The sequence below is a fragment of the Arvicanthis niloticus genome, chromosome 12, assembly GCF_011762505.2.
Source record: "Arvicanthis niloticus isolate mArvNil1 chromosome 12, mArvNil1.pat.X, whole genome shotgun sequence".
In the NCBI taxonomy this organism is placed as follows: Eukaryota; Metazoa; Chordata; class Mammalia; order Rodentia; family Muridae; genus Arvicanthis; species Arvicanthis niloticus.
Genome location: NC_047669.1, coordinates 20,444,796 through 20,472,162, shown reverse-complemented (window position 1 = coordinate 20,472,162; position 27,367 = coordinate 20,444,796). Strand labels below are relative to the sequence as shown.

The 27,367-nt window shown below is 45.2% G+C and overlaps 1 protein-coding gene across 1 annotated transcript; it reads right to left on the bottom strand.

Annotated features, from left to right (window-relative positions):
- Positions 1 to 929: 929 nt before the first annotated feature.
- Muc13 (mucin 13, cell surface associated) lies at positions 930 to 26,615 on the bottom strand. The gene is made up of 12 exons (XM_034515519.2): positions 26,461 to 26,615; positions 21,957 to 22,409; positions 19,739 to 19,867; positions 18,470 to 18,576; positions 17,155 to 17,210; positions 15,144 to 15,304; positions 12,463 to 12,582; positions 11,437 to 11,557; positions 10,633 to 10,670; positions 8,589 to 8,673; positions 4,727 to 4,922; positions 930 to 1,941 (listed from the first exon to the last, which is right to left on the bottom strand). Exons 1-11 carry the CDS (start codon positions 26,507 to 26,509, stop codon positions 4,727 to 4,729), a joined length of 1,515 nt encoding a protein of 504 aa, XP_034371410.1. The 5' UTR covers positions 26,510 to 26,615; the 3' UTR covers positions 930 to 1,941.
- Between the last annotated feature and the right edge of the window lie 752 nt (positions 26,616 to 27,367).

Sequence of the window (27,367 nt, the reverse complement as noted above, 5' to 3'; positions counted from 1 at the left end):
TCTTTTTACAATGTAGCACCCACGTGGCAAACTTGAGGTGGTCCAGTTTGGCAGCAGGTCCCTTTACCAGCCAAGTCATCTCACCAGCCATTCGAGAAGATATTTAAACATTCTTAGTCTGGGACAAAGAATGTGCTTTTGCTCACAAAGTCTGCTTTCACCAAGCTGAAATAGCACATGACAGTTTACCAACGGATTACATAGGTGATCAGCGTAAGTCAACCTCCGCTGCGTTTGGCCTGGGCCAATCCCTGGATCCAAGAATGGGATCCCTTGGCCTGGATACTTGTCATGGAGTTGTGTTTGGGGGATAGAAGCCTACATGATCTACGGCATGCTAAAATGCTGTCTTGGGTGAGGGAAAACCTCTGGTGAAGGTAGCCAAAGTCAACCACTCCAGGGTGTCAAGTCACATTTTCTGTTTCAAATGACACCTCAAGGGGGCGCCCGAGAGATGGCTCAGAGTACTTACTGCTACTGCAGTAAGGCAGTAGGTAGTATGTACTAACCTGGGTTGAGTTCTCAGCACTGAGTCAGGCAGCTCACATGTGTCTTGACTCCAGCTCTAGGGGATCTGATGCCTCTGACCCCCACAGCTATCTACCCGTACACACATACTTAAAAATAAAACAAATCTCTAAACATAAAATGAGACTTGTGCTAGGAACTAAGGACTCGGTTGCGAGGGTGCTTGTCTGGCATGCGGGAAGCCCTGGTATACCTGGCATCATCCCTACCTACCACATAACTAGACGTGGTGGCACACACCTGTAATCCCCGCACTAGTGGCATGGAGATAGCTCTGGCAAGACAGAGGCAGGAAGAGCAGAAATTTCAGGTCCTCTTCTGCTGTGTAAAACGTTCGAAGCCAGCCTGGGATACATGAGACTCACTGCTGTGAGCCTCCCAACACAAGAAAGGACACTATCTACCAAAGACATTTTATTACATCATTCCCTTCCAAAATGAACAGTCAAGAACAAATAATAACAAATAAAAATACCTTTCGAGAGGACTGGACATCAGACAGACACAAGGGCACAATTAACATTTAAAAAGACAGATATGGATGTATGTATCCTATCTGTGTGTGTGTGTGTACATGTTGGTGGCCACTGTTAAGCCTCCATTTTGGAGCAGGCTGAGGCCCAGTGGACACCTGGCCCCTCTGACAGAATTCTAGACAGAAGGCCTGTGGTTTCACAGGGGCTTCACACTAAATTCTGATTTTATGGCTTTCCCAGGATCTATATCTTGGGGACGGCAGCACTCAAGAATGCCCATTAGCTATCTTTGGAGGGACATGATCAAAGGAGAAGATGCCACCTGCTACCTTCTCCCCCTGTCAGCATAGCTTCCTTGGCCTCTCTCTACTTCCTATGCCCATGGTTTTCCTCCCTGCTTTTCCTACCAACTAACGTCTCAAAGACTCGAATGTCCCCACAGAGGACAGAGCTAGTCCAAGCCTTCTTATTCTCATCTGCAGGTACCTGGGTCCCTATAGTCCTCCGGAGATGCTGGGAGATGCTTCTCTCTCTTGCTTGTCTTCTTGGAGTGAGGCCCTATCACAAGCAGCTGGCTGTTCAAGGGTGGCCAGAGTCCAGAGCTCAGGAGTGGCACTGCTCAAGGATGAGTTATGAGGGTGCTCCCTCTAGATTGGAAATGCTAATTGGCCCACCAGAAAAGAAAAGCCCCACACCAATCACCGCCGTAGCATTCTGTACTGGAGAAAATCAACTCTTACAAAGGCTTGTAGTGTCTATGCGCATTTAATTTGATAGGTGCGTCTTCAGCAAGCTGCGTTCTTCATACAGGTCCACACCCAGAGGGGTTGGCAGAGGAACACTGGAGGTCAAACCTTTGTCTCTGCCCATTTCTCCTTGTCCTTAAGATCACAGTTTGTGTGGGCTGGGTGAGGGAGGGTTTCAAATTCTTGTCATTCTATACAGGAGGAGAGAGAGAGAGACAGAGACAGAGACAAGGCTTAGAAAAGATTTCCAGACAGCAACAGGAGAAAACTGAGATTTGTCAACTATTGTAACATTTTTTTTGTCTTCTCCAGCTTTCTCCTTTCTGTCTTTGGGGTGTCTGTCTATCTGTCTGTTTGGTTTGAGACAGGATCTGTATAGCCTAACCTGATGTGGTGTTTTGAGTGAGGATGGCTCTCATAGATTTACATGTTTGAATAATTGGTCCCCATTGGTGGAACTGTTTGGGAAGGATTAGGGGGTGTGGCCCTGATGGAGGAGCATGCTGCTGGAGGCAGCTTTGGGGTTTCAAAAGCCCACACCATTCCCAGTTAGCCCTCTCTGCCTCCGACTTTCCGATAAGGATGTAAGCTCTCAGCTACTGCTCCAGTGCCATGCTTGCCCAACTGCTGCCATGCTCCCCACCATGATAGCCACACACGTACCCTCTGAAACTGTAAGCCTCACTAAACTCTTTTTTCTACATGTTGGAGTTTTGGTCATGGTGTCTTATCACAGAGGAAGTAACTAAGACACCTGGCTTCAGATGTGTGGTCTTCATGCTTTGCTGTCTGGGTTTTGCTGCTGTTGGTATTTCCAATCACACGTGTTTTGCTTTATTTTTATGTGCCAGGGTCTCAATATGTAGTTTCAGTTGGGCTAGCCTGGAAGTCACTTGTAGCCCAAGCTAGTCTGAAACTTACATAGAGATCTGCCTGTCTCTGTTTCTTGAATGCTAGTATTAAAGGCATATGCCACCATGTCCAGCTTGTTTTTTGTTTTTTGTTTTTTTTATTTGTTTTTTCAATGTTTAAATTGTTTTTTAAAGACATACCTCAAGACCCCTTTTTCATATTTGATTTATTCATTGGTGTGTGTGTGTATGTACATGTTCATGTATGTGTATGTTTGCATGCATTATATATGTGGAGGGCAAGCGTTTATGGAGTCCTGGGGATCTGAATTCAGGTCCCCTTGCTTGCTCAACTGGTATTTTACTGACTGACTATTTTCTTCTCAGTTCCCTTTAAGTTTTTTTTTTTTTTTTTTAAAACAAATTATCTCTATACTCTCTTCCCTTCCTACCTCTTCCCCACTCCTTTCTCCACTTCCTTTTCTGTACCTCAACCTTTTGTCACTCCTCCCCTAGAGACACTTCTTACCAGCCCAAATTCTCCAAAGGGAAATAAAATGTTTTCAGTCATACTTACTTTTCTCTTTTGAAAGGTTGAAATAGACTACTTTGTAGAACTGGCTTAAGGCACTATCTATCTATCTATCTATCTCGATCAATAGAGTTGGATACATAGATATGTATTTATGTATATATATATATACACAATAACATATATACAGATATACACATATAATGTATATGTATGTGTGTATATATACAAATGTATATATTATGTATATGTATGATTTTATTATATGTGTATGGGTGCTGTGTCTGCATGTATGTCTGTGTACTACTGTGTATAGGCCTGTTGCCTGTGAAGGCCAGAAAAGGGCATTGGATCTCATGAGACTGGAGTTATAGATGGTTGTGAGCTACCATGTGGGTGCTGGGGATCAAACCCAGGTCCTCTGGAAGAGCGGCTGGTACTTTTAACTGCTGAGCCTTCTCTCCAGCCCTGGCAAAGATTTAGAAATAAACTGTTGCCTTGAGATGTTGTGGGAAAAACAGAGCTGCTTTGTGCTTCTGTGCATTTGACTGACAGGTTCCCACAGCCCCACCCTGCCCCCACCGCCATTTCCATGCCTGATTTAGACGCCAGTCCTTTACAACCTGGTGCTGCCGTTCCAAGCACTTAGGTCATAGTCACGAAAGTGGATATTTGGTTTTAATTTTAATTTTGTTTTATTTTTGGTATTATAAACTGTCTATAGAGCCTCCCTTTAATTACTATTTTAGTAGTGCAAAGTGCTGAATTTCACCGTGTGTTTTGTTCTTAATTGTTCTCCTCATTTCTTATCTCCTGCCACCATCAAATCTTTTCTTTTCTTTTGAGACAGCATCTTACTGAAGTTTCCAGGCTGGCTGTGAATTCCTTCTGTAGCTCAGGAGGGCCTTGAACTAGCTATCTTCTTGTCTCTTGAGTAGCTATTATGATGGGCCCTGGTTCAAGGTGGATAATTATTTGTCTATGTATTATATTTATATACTTGGGAGGGAGAATACACATGCTACCCTGTGCATGTGGAGGCTCGAGAATAGTTTGTGGGAGTCGGTCCTGCATGTGGGTCCTGGGATTGAGCTTAGCTCATCGGACTCAGAGGCAAGTACCTTTCCCAGCTGAGCGACCTCACTAGCCGGGAAGTGGGTAAGTAGAAGCCCCGAGAGATTGAGAGTCAGGACTGATGTCATGTAGAGGGCCATTAGTGCTAGGAACCAAGTGGTGGCTGGTGCTGTGATTGGGACCTCCTTGTTTGCAGGTGCCATGGCTGGGAACTTCTTGTTTGCTAACGTTTTTTAAAAGATTTGTTTACTTCTTTTATGTGTACGAGTGTTTTGTTTGCATTTATGTATGCAAACCATGTACTTGCCTGGAACCTGTAGAGGTCAATGAGATCACTGGATCTGCTGGAACTAGAGTTGGGGATGGTTGTGTATCATCATCGTGTGAGTGCTGGGAACCAAGCCCCAGGTCCTCTGTAAGAGCAATCAATATGTGCTCTTAACCACTGAGCCACCTCTCCAGCCGTGCTTTGGCTTTCTGCCTGGGCATTACATTCTGCCAAACCAGAGGCTAACTCACCTAGTAGTCCGGGCGAGGCATGCTTCGCTGGTTTGCGTAGGGATTAGGGGTCTGACTCGGGCCCCCTGTTCTGACTTTGGGGAAGATGCTGTTGTCCGCACCGAAGTTGGAGAAGCCGGTTTGCCTCATGCGTACGTTATGAAAGTCATCCTCAATCAGCTTCTGCTCTTCTACATTCTTCTTTTTGTTCTTTGAGCTATAATCAGTAAATTTAATTAGAACTCAGGGAGGGCAACACAGTTTCTTAGGGATTTTTTTTTTTTTTTTTTTTTTTTTTTTTTTTTTTTTTTTTTTGAGACAGGCTTCACTATAACCCTGGCTGTCTTGGAACTCATTATGTAGACCAGGCTGGCCTCTAACTCACAAAAATCTGCTTGCATCTGCCTCCAGATCAAAGGTGTGCACCACCTCTACCCAGGTCCACATTAACATTAAGTGTTATTTTCAGTTAGTTATGGAACTAATAGAAGTGAAAGAGAAACAATGACACAAGCCACGTAAATGTTTACAGAAGCATCTCGGAGAGTGACATGAGCTTAGCATACCAAGGTCTTAGAAAGGGAACAAGCAGCCCAGGTCATGGCTCTGCTGCTGAAGCATTTGCCACAGGAGAAGTGTGAGGGCCAGGGTGTGATCCTTAGAGCCCACACAAATAGCAGGTAGGCATGGAGGCCAGCCCGCTCTTGTAGCACTTAGGACAGGATCCCCATAGGGAACCCCGGAGTAAGCTGGGTAGCCAGAGCAGCTGGCTCTGCGTCCTGGTGCAACTGAGAGACCCTGACTCAGCTAATACAAGAGGCTACAACAGTGGAAGCCTTCTAACATCAGCTCTGGTCCTCCATATTTCACTTGTGTGCATAGTACCCACACTAGTATATACATATGTTTACACAAGTGGACACAAACTACACACACACACACACACAATGAGGAGGACAGGAGATAGGGAGGGCTTGGCAAGATGAGAGGACTGGTTGGGGACACTTCAAGGACCTCTAGTATGGGACTTCTAAGCATTCGTACCCACAGAAGCATCGTCGTATCTCATCTCTGATTATAAATCTGCTGTTTTCCTGCCCATGGGCCATAGCTCCACTTTTCAGATCAAGAGACTAGGGACAGCTATATGTATGACATAGGCCATTCCCAGTACCCACGTGCTTCAGTCACATGGAGACTGTCATTTGACTTGTTTATATGGCCAGCTCAGCTTACTCTGGGGATCCTGCCTTTGACATTCTTGTCAGGAGTAGCAAAGGTTCTCCCCTTCCCTGTGAACTGATCAAGGAGGCAAAATTTCATGCTGTATTCCCAAGAACCCTGACTCTGTGGCTTGGGCTAATAGCCTGGCTCTGCAGTAGAATGGGGGAGCCATGCTATGAAGCTGTCCCAAGGCTACACAATCCTTTAGTAACTCTGGTTCCTGGAGGGCCAGGATAGTCAGCCAACTACCCTCAGAAAAGAGGACTGAGGCTTGCTCCCAAACCAGGGATGTTCTGCCTTTCTTCCTAGAAGTGAGAAAGCTAGATATTACAAGGATGCCATGTGGCTGGTTCAAACTTGGCTCTGCAAATATCAAACAATCATATTGCATATCTTAATGCATCCAATTTAAAAATAAGAACTACCAGTGGCTGGGCAATGGTGGTGCGTACCTTTAATCCTAGCACTTGGGCAGTAGATATCTATGAGTTTGAGGCCAGCTTGGTCTACAAAGTGAGTTCTAGGACAGCAAAGGCTACACATAGAGAAACCTTGTCAAAAAAAAAAAAAAAAAAGAAAAAAAAGAAATGAATATCTGTCCATTCTACAGTTACAGTGGGAAAAGGTCTGAGATAAATGTTAGGGGGAAGCCGGGCAGTGGTGGCACACGCCTTTAATCCCAGCACTTGGGAAGCAGAGGCAGGTGGATTTCTGAGTTCGAGGCCAGCCTGGTCTACAGAGTGAGTTCCAGGATAGCCAGGGCTACATAGAGAAACCCTGTCTCGGAAACAACAACAACAACAACAACAACAACAACAACAACAACAAAAGAAAACAAATGTTAGGGGGAAACTAGCTGCTTCTCATAGAGTGAATCCCATTGTCACTTGTAGATGGAAAAAAGGTCACAGTATTCTCTGTCCAGTTACTGGAATTCCTGCAGCGTTGCTAAATATTGCTGAATGACTAAAGAGACCCCTTCCCTTCCCTTCCCTTCCCTTCCCTTCCCTTCCCTTCCCTTCCCTTCCCTTCCCTTCCCTTCCCTTCCCTTCCCTTCCCTTCCCTTAAGAGACTGACAGCACCAAGCCAAGAAAGAACTGTAAAGAGATACCCTTCCTACTTTAAATCCTAGGGTTTCTTGAGGAAGTTGCTTTGGAACACTGTTGAGGTTGCTTCTGACTGTTCATCAGAGTTCTAGGCAGGACGTTGGTTTGGGAAAAGTTGTTTAAAAACATCAGTGGAATTCAAAACATGTTTGTTCCTTTGTTTGTTTCAAGAGTGTCTCATAGAGCTAAGGTTGGCCTGAAAATCTCTATGTAACCAACAATGACCTGGGACTTCTGAGCCTCCTGCTTTTACTCCCTGAGCTGGGAAGACACACAGTTTTATGCAGGAGAGCAAATGTAGGTCTCCATGCAGGCTACGCAAGCACTCTACCAACTGAGCCCCAACCCCAACCCTTGATTTTGTATTTTAAGGCAAGCTCTCATGTAGTCAAGGCTGGCCTTAAATTTGCTATGTAGTTTAGGATAGCCCTAAACTCTTACTCCTCCTGCTTCCACCTTCCAAGTACTGAGTTTACAGGTGTGTACAGCTATGCATAACTTGAATTAAATAGTGCTAACAGAAAGTTGCCTTTCTGTTGTTTGAGACAGGACAGCATAGCATAGCCCTAGCTGTCCTAGAACTCACTATGTAGACCAGGCTGGTCTTGAACTCACAGAGATCTGCCTGCCTCTGCCTCACAAGTGCTGGGATCAAAGGTATGCACCATCACACCTGGCCCTAGGGAAGAGTTGTTAATGCTATAGAAAACTGATTACTGGATTTGATTGATGTGAAGCAACTTGAACAAAAAAAAATTTTAATCATAAAGGACATTTAACCATGTATATAATATCACTTAAAAAGACAGAATTAAGTAAAGGCTATTGACCAGTGATAAACAATGGGCAAGAACATACATTGCTCTTGGAGAGGATCTGAGTTCAGGGTACAGCACCCAGGTTGGGTGGCTTCCAACCGCCTATAACTCCAGCTCCAAGGCATCTGACACTCCTTTCTGAATTCCTTGAACACCTTCTTTCACATACACTTATTGTATATAATATATACTATATAGTACATAATATATATTCTATATCATACATAGAATATACAACATAGTATTATGTATATGTTACTTATATTTATAATATCATTTATTATTTATATATTATATATAAATATTTTATATATAAATAGAAACTTAAATAATTTCCTTTCTTTTTAAAGGATTTATTTTTATTATTTTTCTCTAAGTATTTTATATATAATATATAAATAATAACTATAATGTTAAAATATAAATAATGCCTATATCAGTATAGTACACATACTATATTACTAGAATTAATATATTATAAATATTCATTTTATATATGAACATATTATATTACATTTATGTCACATACTATATTATAATATTTATATAATATTATACGATATATACCAATATCTTTATGTTACATAAATAATAATTATAATATACTATATGATATAAATATAATAAAGTATAATATAATTTATATAATAAATATATTGTTTCCTTTTTCTCGTCTGTGAGTGTCTAGGAGCATCTGAGGGCAGCATATTTAGTGGCATCTATCCAGCCCCGTACCTTATGGAGACGATAAAAGCAATCAGCAAGATGATGATGAAGGCTCCAGCCACAGTGCCCACGATGGTGAGAATCAGCTGAAACGCTGCAAGGGGAGACAGAAGAGAGCCCTGGTCAGTCTTCACTGTCAGTGCAGCACAGCTTGGGAAAAGAGTCTTAATGAAGCATTATCTAAATTTGGTGGGCTGATGGCATATGTCTGGGTCAGGGGTTGTCTTGAGTGTTGAGTAGGAAGACCCAAATCATTGTGGGGAGCACCATTCCCTAGTTCCTAGGGGTTCTGAACAGTAAGAGGGAAGAGAGCTATCTGGGAGCAAGAGTGCAGGGAGCAAGGATCCCAGTGTTCATTCTCTTTTTGCTCTTGACTGTGGATGCAATGTTTGAGTACCTGCCTTGATTTCCTCAAAATAATGACTGTAACCTGGAATTATAAACCAAACAAAGGCCCTCTCCCTCTCCCTCTCTCTCTGTCTCTCTGTCTCTGTCTCTCTCTGTCTCTCTTCCCCCTCCCCAATGCCTGGGTTTCTCTGTGTGGCTTTTGGCTGTCCTGGAGCTCACTCTGTAGACCAGTCTCACAGAGAACTCACAGAGATCCACCTGCCTCCGTCTCTCACGTGCTTGGATTAAAGGCACATGCCACCACTGCCTGAGTAGCTTTCTCTCTTATATTGCCTTTGGCCAGAGTATTTGTCTCAGCAACAGAAATGAAACGAGAACAAACGGCCTTCAGCAAGTGGTTCCTGTTATCCACAGCACAGAGGCTGTGTTCCCAGTGGCTCCCACTGTGAGCTCCATCGGGTTCTTGTCTCCCAGCCTCACAGAGACAGGCAGGGCAGCTGCTCATCTCTGTTGCCACCATCTCCTGGTCCTCATGCCCTAACCATGTCTGCAGCACACAGTTATCGCAAGCAGCCTTTCCAGCTATAAAATCACAGATACAAAAGAGGCTGATGGGGGCAAAGTCTTCCTGGGCTTTGTGGGATGGAACCTCAGCTGAGGTCTCTCATTTCTCTCTCCATGTCTCCTATCACTGCCTGCCCTCCAAAGCACCCCCTTTTTCATAAGGGGGTCTAGGTGGGGACTAAACATGTCACCAGTAGAGGGGGCAGGGAATGGTTTATTAGGCAGGAGTCTGTTAATGTCTACATTCTTTAACTGCCCCAGATGAGGGCTATATACCTTTTAATATATAGCCCAGGATGGCCTTAAACTCACAGGAGTCCTCCTGTCTCAGCAATCCTAGTACTAAGATTACAGACATCCACCACTATGCCTGGCTACTGTGACTCTTGAAACATGACCATAAGATGGACCATAAATGTAACACGCAAACAAGTTCCAAACAAAGCCTGAAAAGCATTGGAAAACTCACTAAATGCCAGCGATGGTGGCACATGCCTTTAATCCAGTACTCAAGAGGCAGAGGCAGGTGAATCTCTGAGTTCGAGGCCAGCTGGTGTACAGAGTGAGTTTCAGGCCACCCAGGTTATATAGTAAGACCCTGTCTCCAAGATGAATGAATGAAATTTGATAAGACCTGCTTAAGAATTTAAATGCTCAGCTGGAGAGATGAGATCACTGACTGCTCTACCAGAGGTCCTGAGTTCAATTCCCAGCAACCACATGGTGGCTCACAACCATCTGTAATGGAATTTGATGCCCTCTTCTGGTGTGTCTGAAGACAGCACCAGTGTACTCATATACATTAAATAAATACATACATAAATAATTTAAATGCCTGATTTCTAAACTGTTCACCAATACTCATCATTTTTGAACATACCATCTATAATATAGAACTTGAGTATATGACTAAGGATGCCTTTCTCTGGTCCTAAGTGGGTTCAGAGCCACCAGAACCCCTCGGTCTGAGTCCTGTTATTTCGAACACAGGCAAATGTGGAGTGCAGGGCCCAGAAGACAAGCTCAAAGCTGAGTTTTTCTCTCAGTGAATTCGGGAAGCCTTGGGTGGAGTGGGCAAGACTCTGGATGAGGTCTGCATGTGTTTCTTGGATGTGTAGGAGTTTAGGGCGTCTATACTCACAGTCTTTGCAATCCTTCCCGCTGTAGCCAAATGGACACCTGGAACACATTCACAGTAGCAAGACACATTAAAGAGTCTCTTTAATGCTCACCCCAACTTCCATTTTTCCCTTCCTGTCTGCCATGCATTCTCTCCTTCCTTGCTTTCTGTCATCTTCTTTCTGCTACCATTTTCTCAAGAGAACACCTTCCATGGGGTTCTAGAAGGGTGAGGTGCACTCAATCCAGCGTGGCCTTATTTGCTGAAGACTGAACGCAAGGAAGGCTTGGCCATTCAGGCAAAGTTGAATGTAAAAGCATGGAGTGGATGGGCCCTCTCAAGGGCCTGTGTCATTCATTCAGGTTTGTTTCTTCATTTTGTAATAGGCACCTAACATAGGTTTCTAACTGTTAGGTGATAGGTTCTACCTACTGGTGTTTCTAGGAATACAGAACATTCAAAAACTCTTGGTTAGGTATTGATGAGTTGGTTCAGTGGTTAAGGGCACTGGCTGCTCTTCCAGAGGTCCTGAGTTCAATCCCCAGCAACCACATGGTGACTCACAACCATCTATAATGTGATCTGATGCCCTCTTCTGGCCTACAGGTGTGCATGCAGATACAGCTCTCATACATATAAAGTGAATATATCTAAAAAAAAAAAAAAAAAAACCAAGCCAGCCTTCTTGGATGGTGATGACACAGTGTTGCTCTGTACCTACCATCCCATGCCAGCTTGCCAGCTTCCTGATACTGAACCCATATATGTGCTACAAGCTTTGGCCTAGCTATGTTGTGACAAAGTAAAGATGTAGTGATTTCTTACTCTTCACACTTCCCGTTTGCCTTCTGGTAGCCCGGCATGCACACACACTCCATTGCTCCACTATCCGCCTTTAAGCATTGCTTCTTTTCCTCTGCACTGCAGGGCTCAGAGCACTTTACACCTTTAAAACAGAGTGATTTTCTAGGTCATTTCCAAAGAAGAAGAAGGAGGAGGAAGAGAAGGAAGAAGAAGAGAAGGAGGAAGAGGAGGAGAAGAAGAAGGAGAAGGAGAAGGAGGAGGAGAAGGAGGAGGAGGAGAAGGAGGAGGAGGAGAAGGAGGAGGAGGAGAAAGAGGAGGAAGAGGAGGAGGAGAAGGAGGAGGAGGAGGAGAAAGAGGAGGAGGAGGAGAAAGAGGAGGAGGAGGAGGAGAAAGAGGAGGAGGAGGAGAAAGAGGAGGAGGAGGAGGAGAAGGAGGAGGAGGAGGAGAAAGAGGAGGAGGAGGAGGAGGAGAAAGAGGAGGAAGAGGAGGAGGAGAAAGAGGAGGAAGAGGAGGAGGAGGAGAAGGAGGAGGAGGAGGAGATGAAGAAGAAGAAGAAGGAGGAGGAGGAGGAGGAGATGAAGAAGAAGAAGAAGGAGGAGGAGGAGGAATATAAATGTGTATGTGTGTTAGTGTGTTGTGTGTGTGAGTGGGGGCGTGGAGAGCACATGCCACAGAACTTGTGTGGAAGTCACAGAACAAATTACTTTATGGGCAGAGTCAGTTCTCTCAGGTAAGCTGAGTAAACTTGGGTCACCAGGCTTGCTCGGCAAGTGTGTTTGCTGGTTGAGCCATCTCACCAGCCCAGAGATGATCTCTTCAACCCCAAGATGACATGTAACAGACTACAACTTTGTGCATTTTTTGAAAGTAATATAAAGATGTACCTCGTGTAAAGCTGACCATGGGCACCATGTCAACCCTCACCCAGGTCCTAGGCTAAAGTCAAAATACACATGGGAACTCAAAGCAGCCATGATTGTCTTTTAAAAAATACTAGAGGATGGAGCGAGAGTGGGAAGGAAGTTTGGAAGCAGCTGTAACACTTACCAACACAAAAAGGAACCTGTGGGTTGGGCCTCTCCATCCCAGTTTTGCATGTGCATTGTAAACTATTCGAGCAATTATCGTCATTCTTTTCACAACCATAATAATCACACCAATCTTGTTCTGTGAGAGGCATAAATACACAAAACACCAAATTAAAAAAGCACACTGAGGAAGCCCATATAGATAATTCATGACAGCATTTCACCCTTGTTCCTTATGCAATCATTCGGTTATTTGAGTTTTCTGGGTCCACGTTTCCTCCACCTAAAAATGGCTTTCATAAATCTTGTTCCCATGTTTGCAGTGAGAATAGAAGGAGCTAATGTAAATGATGGCGCCCACACGGGGACCTCAATAACCCTTCATTATTTTGTTTATCTGTAGATACAGTGACATTTAAAAGTTAGGCTAAGGACTAAAGGCTTTTTGGGTGTTTTTTTTTTTTTTTTTTTTTTTTTTTTTTTTTGTTGTTGTTGTTGTTTGTTTGTTTGTTTCTGTTTTTCAAGGCACGGTTTCTCTGTGTAGCTCTGGCTGTCCCGGAACTTGCTCTGTAGACCAGGCTGGTCTTGAACTCAGAAATCTGCCTGCCTTTGCCTCCTGAGTGCTGGGATTAAAGGTGTGTGCCACTACACTCAGCTTTTGACACTGTTTTAATTTTTTTAAAATTTATCGTGTGTGTGTGTGTGTGTGTGTGTGTGTGTGTGTGTGAGAGAGAGAGAGAGAGACAGAGAGAGACAGAGAGACAGAGACAGAGAGCAATGCCGTGTGTGCATGTTTCCACAGAGGCCAGAAGAGATGTCAGATTCTCTGGAGAGAGAGAGAGAGACAGAGAGAGACAGAGAGAGAGAGCAATGCCGTGTGTGCATGTTTCCACAGAGGCCAGAAGAGATGTCAGATTCTCTGGAGCTGGAGTTAAAGGCATTTGCTAGGCACCTGACACGGTTGCTGAGATTCAAGTTCCAGCTCAGCTTTCACAATTAAACAAGGGTTCTTAACCCAACCACCTCTCCGGCCCTTGGCTTCTATTCCTAGGCTAGAGAATCCTCTGGAAGATGCTAAGCAGGAACTGGCCATGAGAGAACAGCCTTAGAAGAATGCTAGTCTGGGTGTGGATTATAAGTGCTGGAGATAAGAGGTTGAGTTTGAGAATGGACTGGGACAGAGGATAGAAGGAGTTAGAAAAGTGGTATTCCTCTCTAATAAAGAGCCCAAGCTGTAACTAACCCACTTGGCTTGAAAATACTTCTGTCTTAGTAAGGGTTTCTATTGCTGTGATGAAACACCATGACCAAAGAGCAAGCTGAGGAGGAAAGGGTTTATTTGGCTTACACTTCCACATCACAATTCATCAAAGGAAGTCAGGATAGAAATTCAAGCACAGCAGAAATCTGTAGGCAGGAGCTGGCGCAGAGGCCATGGAGGGGTGTTGTTTACTGGCTTATTTGGCCTGCTTTTTTATAGAACCCAGAACCATCAGCCCTAGGGATACCCCCTCTCCCCCACCACAGTGGGCTGGGCCTTCCCCCATCAATCACTGATTATGCAAATGCCTTGAAGCTTCCCTACAGCCTGAACTTAGGGAGGCATTGTCTCAGTTAAGGTTTCCTCCTCTGAAATGACTCTAGCTCTGATCAAGTTGACATTAAACTAGCCAGCACACCTACCATTCAAAATCTAGAGAAAGAGAATATATTTTTGTGACCAGACCTGAAGAGCAGCACCTCTGGGGTGCCGAGGCATTGGCTCCCATCTGTGGCAGTTTGCTTTGGTTATCTCTAGATGTCATTTTAGGGTATTAGGTTAATCTACGTAATTGTACATGACTGGTTTCAGAATAGAGGGAGGTGTTCAGAGAGGTGGTGAAAAAAGCACATTTCAGAGTGGATACTGACAAGTTTCAGCTCTGAAAATGAGGTATTATAAGCAAAGCAATTACTCAGGCATGCAGAAATGAGAAAACTGCAGTTGGGGCGGGGGTGTTCCCAAGATTATCCTAAGAAACGAATAAGTTGTTCTTAGCTGATGATTACCTGTGGTCAGTGCCCATGCTGATGGGAACTCTCAGTTTCTTCATGTGTATGCTAAGTCCTAGCTAGTCCCAAGCAACACAGGGCTCAGGGCCCAGAGGCTACTGCTACTCTAGGTCCTGACGCATATTAACACATGGTAAGAAAACAAAACTCAGGGGTTGAGGGGGTGGCTCAGTCAATGAAGTGCTGCTGTCCAAGCATGAGAACCCCGAGTTCCATCTCAAGCAACCACAGAAAGAAAGGCAGGCGTGGTGGTGCCAACTTGTAACTCTAGCTCTGAAGAAGTGGAGATGGAAGGACCTTGGGGTTCACTGGCTAGCCAGCCTAACCTAATCAGTAAGTTAAGTGAGTTACCTGTTTTAAAAAGGTAGACTTCTGGGAGGTGGCTCAGTGTGGAACCTGATTAGCATCCAGGGGATCCTAGGTTTAATCCCCAGCCCCAGGGAGAGGGCCAGAGCTCAGGTAGATGGCTCCTGAGGGACAACACCTATAGAGATTGACTTCCAGATACACACACATGTACACACGCACACGCATGTGCTCCCCAAAACACACAGAGGATCTGGGGGAAGGTTTGGAGACAGCAATCAATCTCCTGACTTGAAAGTTAGATCTTTAAGCAAACTTTAAGTAAAATCACTTAGTACTTACTGACATAGCTGTCCACATTAGTATCATTGTTAACTGCATCTTGGATCTTCTTAGCTACAGTGTCTTCAGTTTGAGCTGTGTTTTCTGCAAACATATTTACTATTGATACATTGGCCTTCTCTCTAGCATCATGCATTGCAGACCTTGCTGAAGGGGCTGTGCTAAAAGAGAAATAGGGATGCCAATGGATCAGTCAAACTGAGGAGTCAACAAATGGATCTGAACCTCCCTGATACCCAAGTCAGCTGTGTGTGCTCTAGCCCTGACCCACTGTCCTATCTCCACAGCTGTAGACCACATATGGAAACCCCGGGGGTAACACAGTGTCACATTTTCAGCCTGCTGGCTTCTATTTGATGTGTGCTCAGAGAAAACTATAATGAAAACAATTCTTTTTCTTTTCAAGAATTATTTATTTTATATATGTGAGTATGCCATAGCTGTCTTCAGACACCCAAGAAGAGGGCATCCGATCCCATTACACATGTGAGCCAACATGTGGTTGCTGGGAATTGAATTCAGGACCTCTGGAAGATCATCACTGCTCTTAACTTCTGAGCCATCTCTCCAGCCCCCAAACAACATTCTTTTGGAGGGTACTTGGAGTTCTCAAGCCAGGTATGGTTTACAACCAAAGGATCTAACCAAACTGCTCCATACAATGGCCTGGTAATGTGAACAAGATGCTAGGCAACCATCAACAGCGTTCCTTCTCAGACCACAGCCCGCTTACTCTGGCTGGAGCCAGTAGGATTTTTAGAGGCACCACTGAGTCACATGGGTCCCTCGCTGCAGTACTCTGGCTAGTCACCTCTTCTTCTGTGTGTGTGTGTATGTGTGTGTGTGTGTGTGTACATGTGCAGGTGTGAGAGTCCCTGAGTGCTGCAGTGCACACACACACATGAAGTTCAGAGGACAACTTTCTAGAACTTTGGAGATCAAACCCAGGTTACTGAATTTGGTCACAAGTGCCTTCACCCGCTGAGCCATCTTGTGGGTCCAAGAACTGTTTTTATAAGCATCTTTATCTTCTTCCCTTATACAATCTGTAACATTCTGTCCCACGATGGGCTTCCTATGTGCTTCACTGGATCATGACCAGGAGTGGCCTGGAATTGTGATCGGTGGGCAGATAAGCCTCTGTCCAAAGCTCCTTTCTGGGCCCCAGAACTTTATTACCAATTGCCATTCTGGCAAACGGCATCCAATGGCGGGTGAGTGAAGGCCTTGGCTGACCACTAGGGTTTTCCATGATGTGTTCTTCTCCATGTACCTCCACTTGCCTTTGTGTTCCTTGGCCATGACAAACCTGCTAAGAAGCCTATCGGCCAGCAGCAGGCAAGCGCTGTAGCCTGTGGCTTTCACACAGTACCTCAGGAGTTCATGAGCACAGGCTGTTACACTCCCTTTCAGCCAGCACAAGCAATCTGAAAGATGATGTTCCCATCAGCTACAAGAGCTGTCTCCCTATATTTGAGTGTGTTGTATTTGTTTTTGTCCTGGATCACTAAGCATTTTTGAGCATAGTAGCCAGTGTTGCCCTCTCATTATCTCCTAAATTCTCCCGATGTCCCCTAAAGCAGCCTTTATCCTCGATGACATTAGCAAACCCCATCCTGGAACACCATGGCCCTACAAAGACCTCCCAGCCCACCAGTGAAGAGGTAGGGATAGTCTACCTTAGGAGACTAAGTCTCTCACTGAATCTGGAGCTCACCAATTTGACTAGCTTGGCTGGCCAGTGAGCTCCAGGGACCCCACTGTCTCCATTCCCCAAGCACTGGGCCACTGAGTGAGGCTTTTTATGTAGGTACTGGGGATCCAAATTCAATTCCTGGAGCTTGTGGGGCAAGCACTTTACCAGCTGAGCCACCTTCCCGGCCCCATGGCTATTTCTTCTTGACTTATCACTTAACACAGATGGCTTATGGCATGGGGAACTCAAGAAGAGCAGAAGTGAAGCAAAAATAGGCTGCCTCCAAAGTACCCCACTGGTCCACAGCCAACTTACCTCACTTTCAGAATTACAGTCTGTCCATAGTCAGGCTCATTAAACGTCTTCTGAAACTGTGGAGGAAAACAGATGTAATAACAAGGGAAACAAATTTAAATTATATTCTAGGTTTAAACATTTAGTTTCTTCTTTTCTTTTTCTCTCCCTTCCTCCATTCCTTCCCTCTTCCCTCTTTCCTTTCTCCTCACTCCCTCACTTCTTCCTTCCTCCTTCCCTCCCCCTCCCTCCCTTCGTATGTCAAGATGGGAGGCAGAGAAAGGAGAATCATCTGGAAGTTGGAAGGCCAGCTAACTTGGAATATACAAAGTGTGGAAGAAACAAGAGACCATGTACCAGCAAGGTGGAAGGAAAGCCAAGTCCTGATTGTTGTCTTTTGACACAAACACTATGACATACTCACACTAGTGCATACACACACACACACACACACACATGCATGCACACAGAGTAATAAAATATTTTAAAAAGAAAAATCACATGGGGGCTGGAGAGATGGCTCAGTGGTTTAGAGCACTGACTGCTCTTCCAGAGGTCCTGAGTTCAATTCCCAGCAACCACATGGTGGCTCACAACCATCTGTAATGGGATCTGATGCCCTCTTCTGGTGTGTCTGAAGACAGAAACAGTATACTCATATACATAAGATAAATAAAAAATTCTTAGAAAAAAATGGTGAACAATAACACAAAAACGTTCTTTAAAACCAAATAAACAAACTCTTTGAAACCGTAAGAATGCTTGACCACCTCCTGGACGCCCCTGACTGAGCTCAGGTGTCTAAACACTGGCTGGCTGAATGCTATAGAGAGTTTCCCCCCCCCCTCTCTCTCTCTTTCTCTCTCTTTCTCTGGGTGAGGTGGTTTTGAGATAGTTTCTCTGTGTAACCTTGGCTATCCTGGAACTTACTCTATAGACCTCGAACTCAGAGATCCACCTGTCTCTGCCTTCTGCTGGGATTAAAGGTGTGTATTACCACACCTGGCAAAATAATTTATTTCAAAAGACACTGTTAGAGCTCTTGTTTGTTTAAAACCACACTGATAGCTTCTATAACTGGCAGGTCTGGAGCAGTGTCCTAAGGCTACCTACTTTCTGGAGGCACAGCAGGACTATGTTAGGCGCTCTGTCTCAGGAGTACAACCGTATGGAAGACCAGGAATCCCTGGGGAGCTACCTGCCCACCAGGAGGGGTACATTTCACTTTTCCAACAAAAAGTACAACTGTGTCATGTGGCCACATGAAGACCGGTGCTTTGCTGGTCCAGCTGAGAAGGAAGATACTTCATAGACGAGAAAGTGGGAAAATACTTACAAACCGGACAACACTGTTGTGCAACTCTTGATAGCCCACAGAGTTTTCATTTTTCAAGTCATCTGCTTTACCTACATTCATCGTAATCTCTCCGGGGAATGTCTTTCCTGAAAATCAGGCAAACGCTTTCTGAATTATTTAATGTTAATAGGGCCATTGCAAATTTGCATCTAAAATGTGTTACATTTCTTTTTTTTTCTTTCTTTCTTTTCCTTTGCATTCTCCCCCCCCCCACACTCCCCCTGCCAGCTTTAAACATGCATAGTCCTGTCCACAGGCTGATCTGGAACTCCATTTGTAGACCAGGCTAGCTCCAAATTCACAGAGAACTACCAGGTCTGTTTCCCAAGTGCTGTAATTAAAGGTATGTGCCACTGTTTCGGGCTTATTTTTTTATTCTTGAATTTAGTGCATGCTATTTAAAATGGAAGGACTTTGGGGGCAACATTTACATAGGGTAGATACCCAGAAATCAGATTATTAGTGCTAAAAATACAAACTTGGGGGGGGGAGGCATATCTTTAACTATGGCGGACAACATAGCCCATCTGCTTTCTATACAACTGACATGCTGTAGCAAGAAAAGTAATTTTCTACCTATAGAGCAGAACAAAAAAATATCACTTAAACCATTGTTTCTTGGGCTGGAGAGATGGCTCAGAGGTTAAGAGCATTGACTGCTCTTTCAGAGGTCCTGAGTTCAATTCCCAGCAACTACATGGTGGTTCACAACCATCTGTGATGGGATCTGATGCCCTCTTCTGGTGTGTCTGAAGACAGCTACAGTGTATTCACATGCATGCAATAAATACTACTAATATGACTACTAATAACAAAAACATTGGTTCTCAACCTTCCCAATGCTGTGACCCTTTAACACAGTTCCTCAGGTTGTGGTGATCCCAACCATAAAATTATTTTTGTTGCTACTTCATAACTGTAATTTTGCATGTATTATAAATTATAATGTAAATATCCATATTTTCTGGTGGTCTTAGGTGACCCCTGTGTCTCAGCCCCCAGGAGGAGAACCACTGATTTAGAAGGCAAGCAAGCAGGCTTTGGGTTCTGTAGCATTGGGTGACCTAGCCCAGCTTGCACCGAGGCACTTTCTAAGCCCATTTCTGGAGCTCTGACAGCTCAGGGCAAGCTCGCAGGCTGCTACCTTCTGCCTGAGCGCCTCCTGGTTGCAGTTGTACATGGTAGACAAGTTTTTATTTTGTAGTCAGTTTTCAGGAGATCTGGCCTTGGTTATCCTTTGTAACTTACCTTTCACACATGATGACGAAGACTCATCGTAGTAATTGCCTTCTACACACAAGCAGAAGCTGGCATTATACAGCTTAACACAGGCAGCACCTCCTTTACAGGGGTCAGGCGTGCAAGGATCGCTGGAACCTTAGATGGAGGAGAAAGATATTACAACTCCACAGAACTCAGCAAATAACTCCCGGGGGAGCCTCATTCACTCTTCACGCCCTCTTTCTGGAAATGCTTGCTTGTCTTTTGAGACACAGTCTCACCCTGGCTGTCCTGCAACTTCCCATACAGACCAGGCTGGCCTTGAACTCACAGAGGTCTGCCTGCCTCTGCCTCCCAAGTGTTGGGATCAAAGGTGTGCACCACCGTACCTGGCCTCTATACCCTTACTGTATGACTTCATTAGCACATCTTTAGAGGGCCTGGAAACAGTGTGTTTGCTTCGGTCTCTGGGGAAGAGCGATGCAATGGTTTGGGAGCTGAGTGCTTGCTGACAGTGAAGGTTAGAGATTGCCACCAATCTGCTTTCTTAGAACCCTGCTTGAGAAAGAAGAGTAGCTTTCTACTTGTAAGGGGTGGAGGCTCTTCAGATCTCGAGGTTGTCAGTGCCTGCTCCTGAACACTAAGTAAGGTTCCCTAAACCCTTGTTAAATAAAGCAGCTTTTTACAGAATGGTGTGGCAATCACCATATAGGGCAGGGCAGCAAGAAGTTCCAAAGGGAAACTAGATGTGATAATCTGAGGAGCAGAGCTGTCACACATCCATCAAGCAAGGGAGAGAAAGCCAGGCATGGTAGCACCTGCCTTTCATCCCAGCCTCCAGGAGGTAGACGCTGTTGGATCTCTGGGAGTTTGAGACCAGCTTAGTCTATAGAGTAAGTTTCAGGCCAGCCTGGGCTATTGAAGAAGACTCTGTCTCAAAAGAAATAAAGAACCAAGGAAGAAAGGAAACAATTAAGAAGAATGCAGATTGACCCAGAGAACTTCCTTCCATCCAAGTATGGACCGAGTCCCTCCTGCTTAGCTTCCTGTGAAATCAGGTACATTCAGGGTAGAATGGCCCAGTAGTAGCTTTCTAGGGGGAGCAGAAAGGACATACTGCACCCTTGACTCTGCAAGGGAGGATTCAGAACAACGAAGTATTACAACAGATCCTGCACCCTGACCTAGATTCCTGGGTTGGACACACATGGCTCAGGCCCCATTGCCAGGAAATTGGTGAGATTCTTAGCAAGACTGGAGGAGAAACATCCTATAGGTGAACAAATGTGATCTTGGGTGGCCTGCCTGCCTTCTTTCCTTTTTCCAGGACTGGGGATTGATCCCAGGCCCTCACTTGCGCTATAGCCTCAGCCACTGGCTCACCATTTTCCTCATCTCCACAAATTCTGGAGATGTTTCAAAAAGGTTTTTTGTTGGTTGGTTGGTTGGTTGGTTGGTTGGTTGGTGTTTGGTTTGGGTTTTCAAGACAGAGTTTTTCTGTGTAGCCCTGGCTGTCCTGGAACTTGCTCTGAAGACCAGGCTGGCCTCTGCCTCCTGAGTGCTGGGAGTAAAGGCGTGTGCCACTCCATCTGGTTCAACGAGTTCATTTTAAGACAGACACAGTATGTGTAACACGCTCCTCTGTGATGAGAAAGCAGATGTACTTGCTGCGTTTACTTAGGTTGTCTCTGGAGGGGGATACAAGGAACTGGCAGTAGAGGTTGCTTCTAGGGTTCTGTAAGGGCCATGGGGTTTAGGGGGAAAGGACATCAGTGTTAACTGCACACCCCTTGTTCTGCTTAAGCTGTACTGACACAACTGTTTGAGGACAGTCATTGTTTGGCTTCTTAACCCTTGGGCCCAATTTCAAAGGCTTGACTTAGTTTGGGAATTGCGATCAACCACCGTCCTGACTGATTCCAGGGTAGAACTGATTTCTTCCTTAAGGACCAGTGTGGCTGAGAAGCCAGAGCTCAGTCTAACCTGTGTGTTTCGGAGAACCTGAAGCTACTGCCGGCTCTCCTACAGGTAGCTCTCACAAAGACCAAACTTATAAGAACACCTTCCACAGCTGGCAAGAAGCTTAAGGGGCAGGAGGGGAAGGAATATAACTGAGTGCTCACTTGGGGTTCCTCCAGCAATGACTGAACTTTTCCCCAGCCACTCCCCTTCCTCACCAGACGAACTGGCACATCACAAACTTCTGCGCTGTGCACCCCATTGAAATTTCAGGGACCACTTTTACCTGTGCTACTACTGCTAGTCACCGTGGAAGAGCTGGCAGGCTGAGTTGTCCCAGAGGTCTGAGATGAACTTCCGGTGGACATAGTAGATCCCGAGGTGGGAGTGGTTGATCCCGAGGTGGGAGTGGTTGATGCGGAGGTGGTAGTGGCTGATCCCGAGGTGGGAGTGGTTGATGCCGAGGTGGGAGTGGTTGATCCCGAGGTGGGAGTGGTTGGTGCCGAGGTGGGAGTGGTTGGTGCCGAGGTGGTAGTGGTTGGTGCCGAGGTGGTAGTGGTTGGTGCCGAGGTGGTAGTGGTTGGTGCCGAGGTGGTAGTGGTTGGTGCCGAGGTGGTAGTGGTTGGTGCCGAGGTGGTAGTGGTTGGTGCCGAGGTGGTAGTGGTTGGTGCCGAGGTGGTAGTATTTGATCCCGAGTTGGAAGGGTCGGCACGTGAATTTGGCTGAGATGAACTATTACCTGTGGACAGAGTTGGTCCCACAGAGGGAGAGTTAGTGCTGCTAGTCACCGTGGAAGAGCTGGTACCACTAGGAGACTGATTTGTCCCAGGTGGCTGAGGTGAATAACCATTGGTCTGAATTGTCCCAGATTTCTTTTCAGACTTAGTTGTCACAGAGGACAGAATTGAACTATCTCTGGTCTCATTAGGTAAATTCTTAGGTGGATCATTGGCAATACCTGAGGCAGAAGCTGTGGTGATTTTGTTTAAGGGAACAAGGAAGCCAAACGTCAGAGGACAGTGTGTTAGATAAATAATAGCAAGTGCTGTCAATTCTAATCAAAATTCAACTTGGGATTTTTCTTGAAAAATGAATATATATGATTATGTTAAAAGTAGAAAAACATGACTCCTTCTAAACATAACAAAATAAAAAAATAAACAGACAAAAATGAAAAATGTTATTGAAAACTAGGACACCTACTGTGGCTTAATAATGCCGGTGGAGAGCTGAGTGTCGAGCTGTGGTGAGAACATTTTTAAAGAGTATCAAGTCAGGAGTGGTGGGATGTGCCTGTGGAGGCAAGCCTGGGCTACGTGAAGCCACGTCGCAAAAATGAAAACAACCCCCCCCCCCCCCCCCCCCCCCCCGCTGAGTTAAGTACCTGAATTTGGAGGCAAGAGGCTCAGGACTTCAAGGACATCCTTTGCTACCTATCAAGTTCAAGGCTAGCCTGAGCTACAGGAGACTCTATCTCAATTTACAAAAAAGAGATTAGTACCAAGAAATCAAAAAATTTATAGCTCTATCTGGGAAACTCTGTTTAAACTCCCAGGAAATTCAGAAGAAGACAATTGAAAGTGCCACAAGGTGGCGCTGCTACCACCAGGAAGTGGCTTCTTTGGCACTTTCTACATTTTAAGGAAACAGACCTGATTGTCCATATTGGGGCAGTTTTCTCTGTTGAAGGGAACCTTAGAAGGTGGTCTTAAAAAAATAATTATATAGAAATATTTCACTGAGTGCTGATTATAGCTCTTCCACGGTTTGGGTTTTTTTTTTTTTTTTTTTTTTGTGACAGGTCTTGCTATTTCAGTCTAGCTGGCCTGAAATTCACAATCTTTTGAGTGCTGGACCAGTGTTTTTGTTTGTTTGTTTTGTTTTTGTTGTTGTTTTCTAGTGCATTTCTTTAGACCCATCTAGTTGGAGAGAATAAGATAAATAAAATGGTCCTTGTCCTAAAGACTATGATAGTCATAAAGCCGCATTTACCGCTGCTAGACCTCCCCAGGAAGCTTAGAAGACTGCCTTTTAGTCACCCACTTCATGACCCAGTTCCTGGAACTCCTCTTGTCTCTAAGAACTCTGATAATGACAACAGATTACACAAAGTATTAAATGAAAACCTTTGTAGAGAGGAAGCCACTTACAAGCCCCATGACATAGAATGCTAACATTCTGTGGGCTGCTCAGATGCTCCAGGCAAGCCTTGGTTCTTCACCTTGGACAGGGCTTGGCTGCTAGTAGCTCAGATGAGACAAAGACATAAGCAGTGGTTCTTCCATCGCCAAGAAAATAGCCACTAGCTGGCCACAGTCACATGTGGCCCACTACTGTTCTCCTGGGACTTTCTCATTTAGCGAGACCTTACCCTGTGCCTGATGTGACCCTGTGAGGCAGACATGGATGTCCACATGTGAAAAGCCCATGGACATTGGTTGAGACTATTTGTTCATGTCACTCTTTTAACTGCAACTTTGCCAGAGGTCTGTGGAGAGGCATGCATGAGCCTATCGAGGTCAGAAGAGGGTGCTGGATCTCGTACAACTGGAGTTGCAGTTGGGAGGTGAGCCCAGGACCTCTACAGGAGCTGTAAACACTCTTAGCCACTGAGGCATCTCTCCAGCCCCAGCTTCCATCTTTCTGCTCCCTCAGATCTGAGAGTTGCTTTCTAACCAACACAACAATAAGAGCCCTACAGCTACAGAGCACCTACCTATAGGGTGCCAACTATTGGCTTAAATGAGAAAAAAAAGGTTCCCTCTATGGGGTCTTTTCTGGAGAACACTCCAGGACCACCATCTGTCCAGAGCATATGGTACCTAGTGCTAGCTGAAAGCCACAATAAAATGCATTGACAGACGGAAGTCCTTAATAGTAAGAGATGTTGGGTGCCACTAGATGCCATGGGAGAGAGGGGCCCTAGTGCTCAGGGGAAGCAAAATGCTGGCAAATGGTTCCTGATGAGGGGGCTTCGGGTGTCATCTGAACATGTCCTCATTGTCCAGGAAGTATTTATGACATCTCTAGGTGGGGCATGCAGGTGTACAAGATCCACTTCTTGTCCTCAGCTGCTGAGACTGACATGGAACTCATGTTTGACATGGTGGCTGCACCCACTCACCAAACAAATTCTAAAAATTCTGTAGGGATGAAAAAAATTTTTTTTTCCTTCAAAAACAAGTCTGTCCACTGTAGTCTACGTGAGAGTAGGCTGCTGGGGTGGGGCAGATGGTGCGGCTGGGCAGGTGCTCCCTTCCTTCTCACGCATTTCTGGGTGGCCTGAACATCTTACACCAAGTCTACATTACTAAAATAACATAGGCACACAAGAGCAAACACAAATGTTTAAATATTGGATCCAATGGCAGATAGGACACTAAGTGCCCAAGGTGACTTATCTACTGGTTTCCTGCCATGGGCTGTCTCTTCTATTATCACGTAGGGAGAAGCCACAGCTCGTAATTGACTGCACCGTATCTGGATGCCTGCCTGCCTCACTCTGAAGTGTAGAGCCTGCTCCTGTACCCTGCTGGGGGAATTCTCTGGCCCAAGACTCCTTTCTATACCTCTAAAGTATATGGATCCTCTCACCTCTAGCCACTTCCCCAAGCCTTTCCAGCAAAGCATTCCCTTCTCAGCACCCATATGTCTTACAGAAGGCATTTCTTCACGGTGACTCCTGAAAGGTCACATAGATCTTAATCAGTTTAATAGTCCTTAATCTTTTGAGGACCTGAAGGCTTGGCCACAGCACCTGACCCAGACTTGGCAAGGGAGATCTGGTGAGTCCTCTTCTCCTGTTGGGACAGCTCCTCTCCTCCAGTCTTAAAACCAGATCAAAGAAGTAAAATAAAATCTTGGGCCACAGAAATAGCTCAATAGGAGAAGAAAGAAGGCTTGCTGCCCAGGCTGACCGCCTGTGTTGAATCCCGGAGTGGGGGGAGAGGAGCCACTTCCTGTGAGTTGTCCTCTGACCGCCATATATATGGTAATTAAATGTAGTAGGGGTTTTCAAAAACTCCTATCTTGCCATGTATGTTAGCTCATACCATAACCCAGTGCTCCAAAGCAGCTGGATCAGAAGTTCATCCACTGTACATAGACTTCAGTTTAGCCTTGGTAGCTTGAGATTCTGTCCCCCAAATAAAACAAATGGGTCTTTACACTGAGATCAATTTCTCTTCTCCTTTCCACTGCCTCAAATGCCTTATTCCTTTTTTGCATCTGGCTTCTAGATCTGGATTTCTCTCAGACATTGGGGGTTGGGGGAAGGGGGCGTGGAGGGGAGCAAATTCCTTACCTACTCAAACCCCCAAAAAACTCTCCCCAGTCCAGAAGAACACCTGTATGAAGTCTAACCTACACTGGAATTGCTCTTTTTGGCCAGCGACCTCCATTTTCAAGAGTTGGTGAAAACAGATGTATCCTCCCTCTCCCACCTCTCCAGGCCTGGCTCTCTGATCATCACAGGAACAGATCCAGCTTGCTGCAGTAGGGTACCTCCTCCTTGAAATACTGAGTCATCCTTATCCGACTTCAGACAAACCTCTGCCCTGCTGTGTCCCAATGTCAGCCATGGACTTCTTTTGCTACTGCTCTTTGAGGTCACAGATGAAAATGTCAGAGACCCCGAGCTGAGCTAGACAAGAAACGGTCCCATGTCAAGACTCGCAGTAGCTTTAAGAAGTTGTAGGATCAAGCCTGCTTTCTGTTTCAGAGACCACAATGCCAATTCAAGTTATCAAGTCACAGAAGCAACCACAAAACAACAAAAAGAAGTTTCTTACCCGAGATCACCAAAAGGAGACCGAGAGAGAGAAGCAGGAAGCCTTTCATGTCGGCTGCTTTTGCTTGACCATCCAAGGAGGAAATGTGTCCTCTCCTTAGCTGCCTGGAGTTTTAACTGTCTTTCAAGTCCAAAGTCCACTCATTAACTGATACAGGCAAAGCAATTCGTTGTTAGGATCTGGTCGTATAGTACAGGCTGCTTCCAGCCTCAGAGATAGGTCACTTGAGCCCGGCTTCAGGGTGACTACTTTGACTCAAAGTCCAGGACAACTCAAGAATTCTGAGTTCTCTTTAGAAATCCTTGCAAGGTCAAAGGTGAGTGTATTCAGCTAATCTCTCTATGTCTTGGGAATGATAGACCTATCACCTCCCTAGAGCCCACAGTCTCTAAACACTCAGTAATCTAGATCACATCAGTAATCTAGACGTGAATGCTTGTCTTACCTCCGACCCCTTCTTAACTGTTTTAAAATGACAACTTACTTATTTTGTGTGTGTACACCACAGTGCTCATGTGGATGCAGGGGAATTATGGGAAAGGGTGATTCTTGACCCTTCACCATGCAGGGTCATGGAATGGAACTCAGGTCATCAGGCTTGGTGGCAGATGCTTTTACCTCTGAGTCATCCCCTGGGCCCTCACCTCCCTCTACCCCCATTTGACTGTAAGGAATTCCATTTTCTCCACCTGCAGTTCCAAGAATACCTAAAAAGTATTTTCATGTTTTCTCCAACTATTTATGACTTGACTTGTGTCATCTTTTGCTCTGGACTCCCACTCTGGGCTTTTCCTAATGGTCACTTCTAGAAACGTCGAGAAATAGCGTTTCCAAGCTTCCCTCGTTCTCACATATCACTTTACCTGGACATAGACCCCTAGTTGTCATGATCCTATTAGAAGCAGGC

Bases quoted from the DNA above. Each gene is read 5' to 3' on its own strand.
- Muc13 (XM_034515519.2), bottom strand. From the start codon at position 26,509: ATGAAAGGCTTCCTGCTTCTCTCTCTCGGTCTCCTTTTGGTGATCTCG. The intron at 17,211-18,469 runs GTAAGTATTTTC...TTTCCTCCACAG, and splicing joins ACAACAGTGTTGTCCGGTTT to TTTCAGAAGACGTTTAATGA. The intron at 10,671-11,436 runs GTAAGAAATCAC...AATGTGTTCCAG, and splicing joins GCAAACGGGAAGTGTGAAGA to GTGTCCATTTGGCTACAGCG.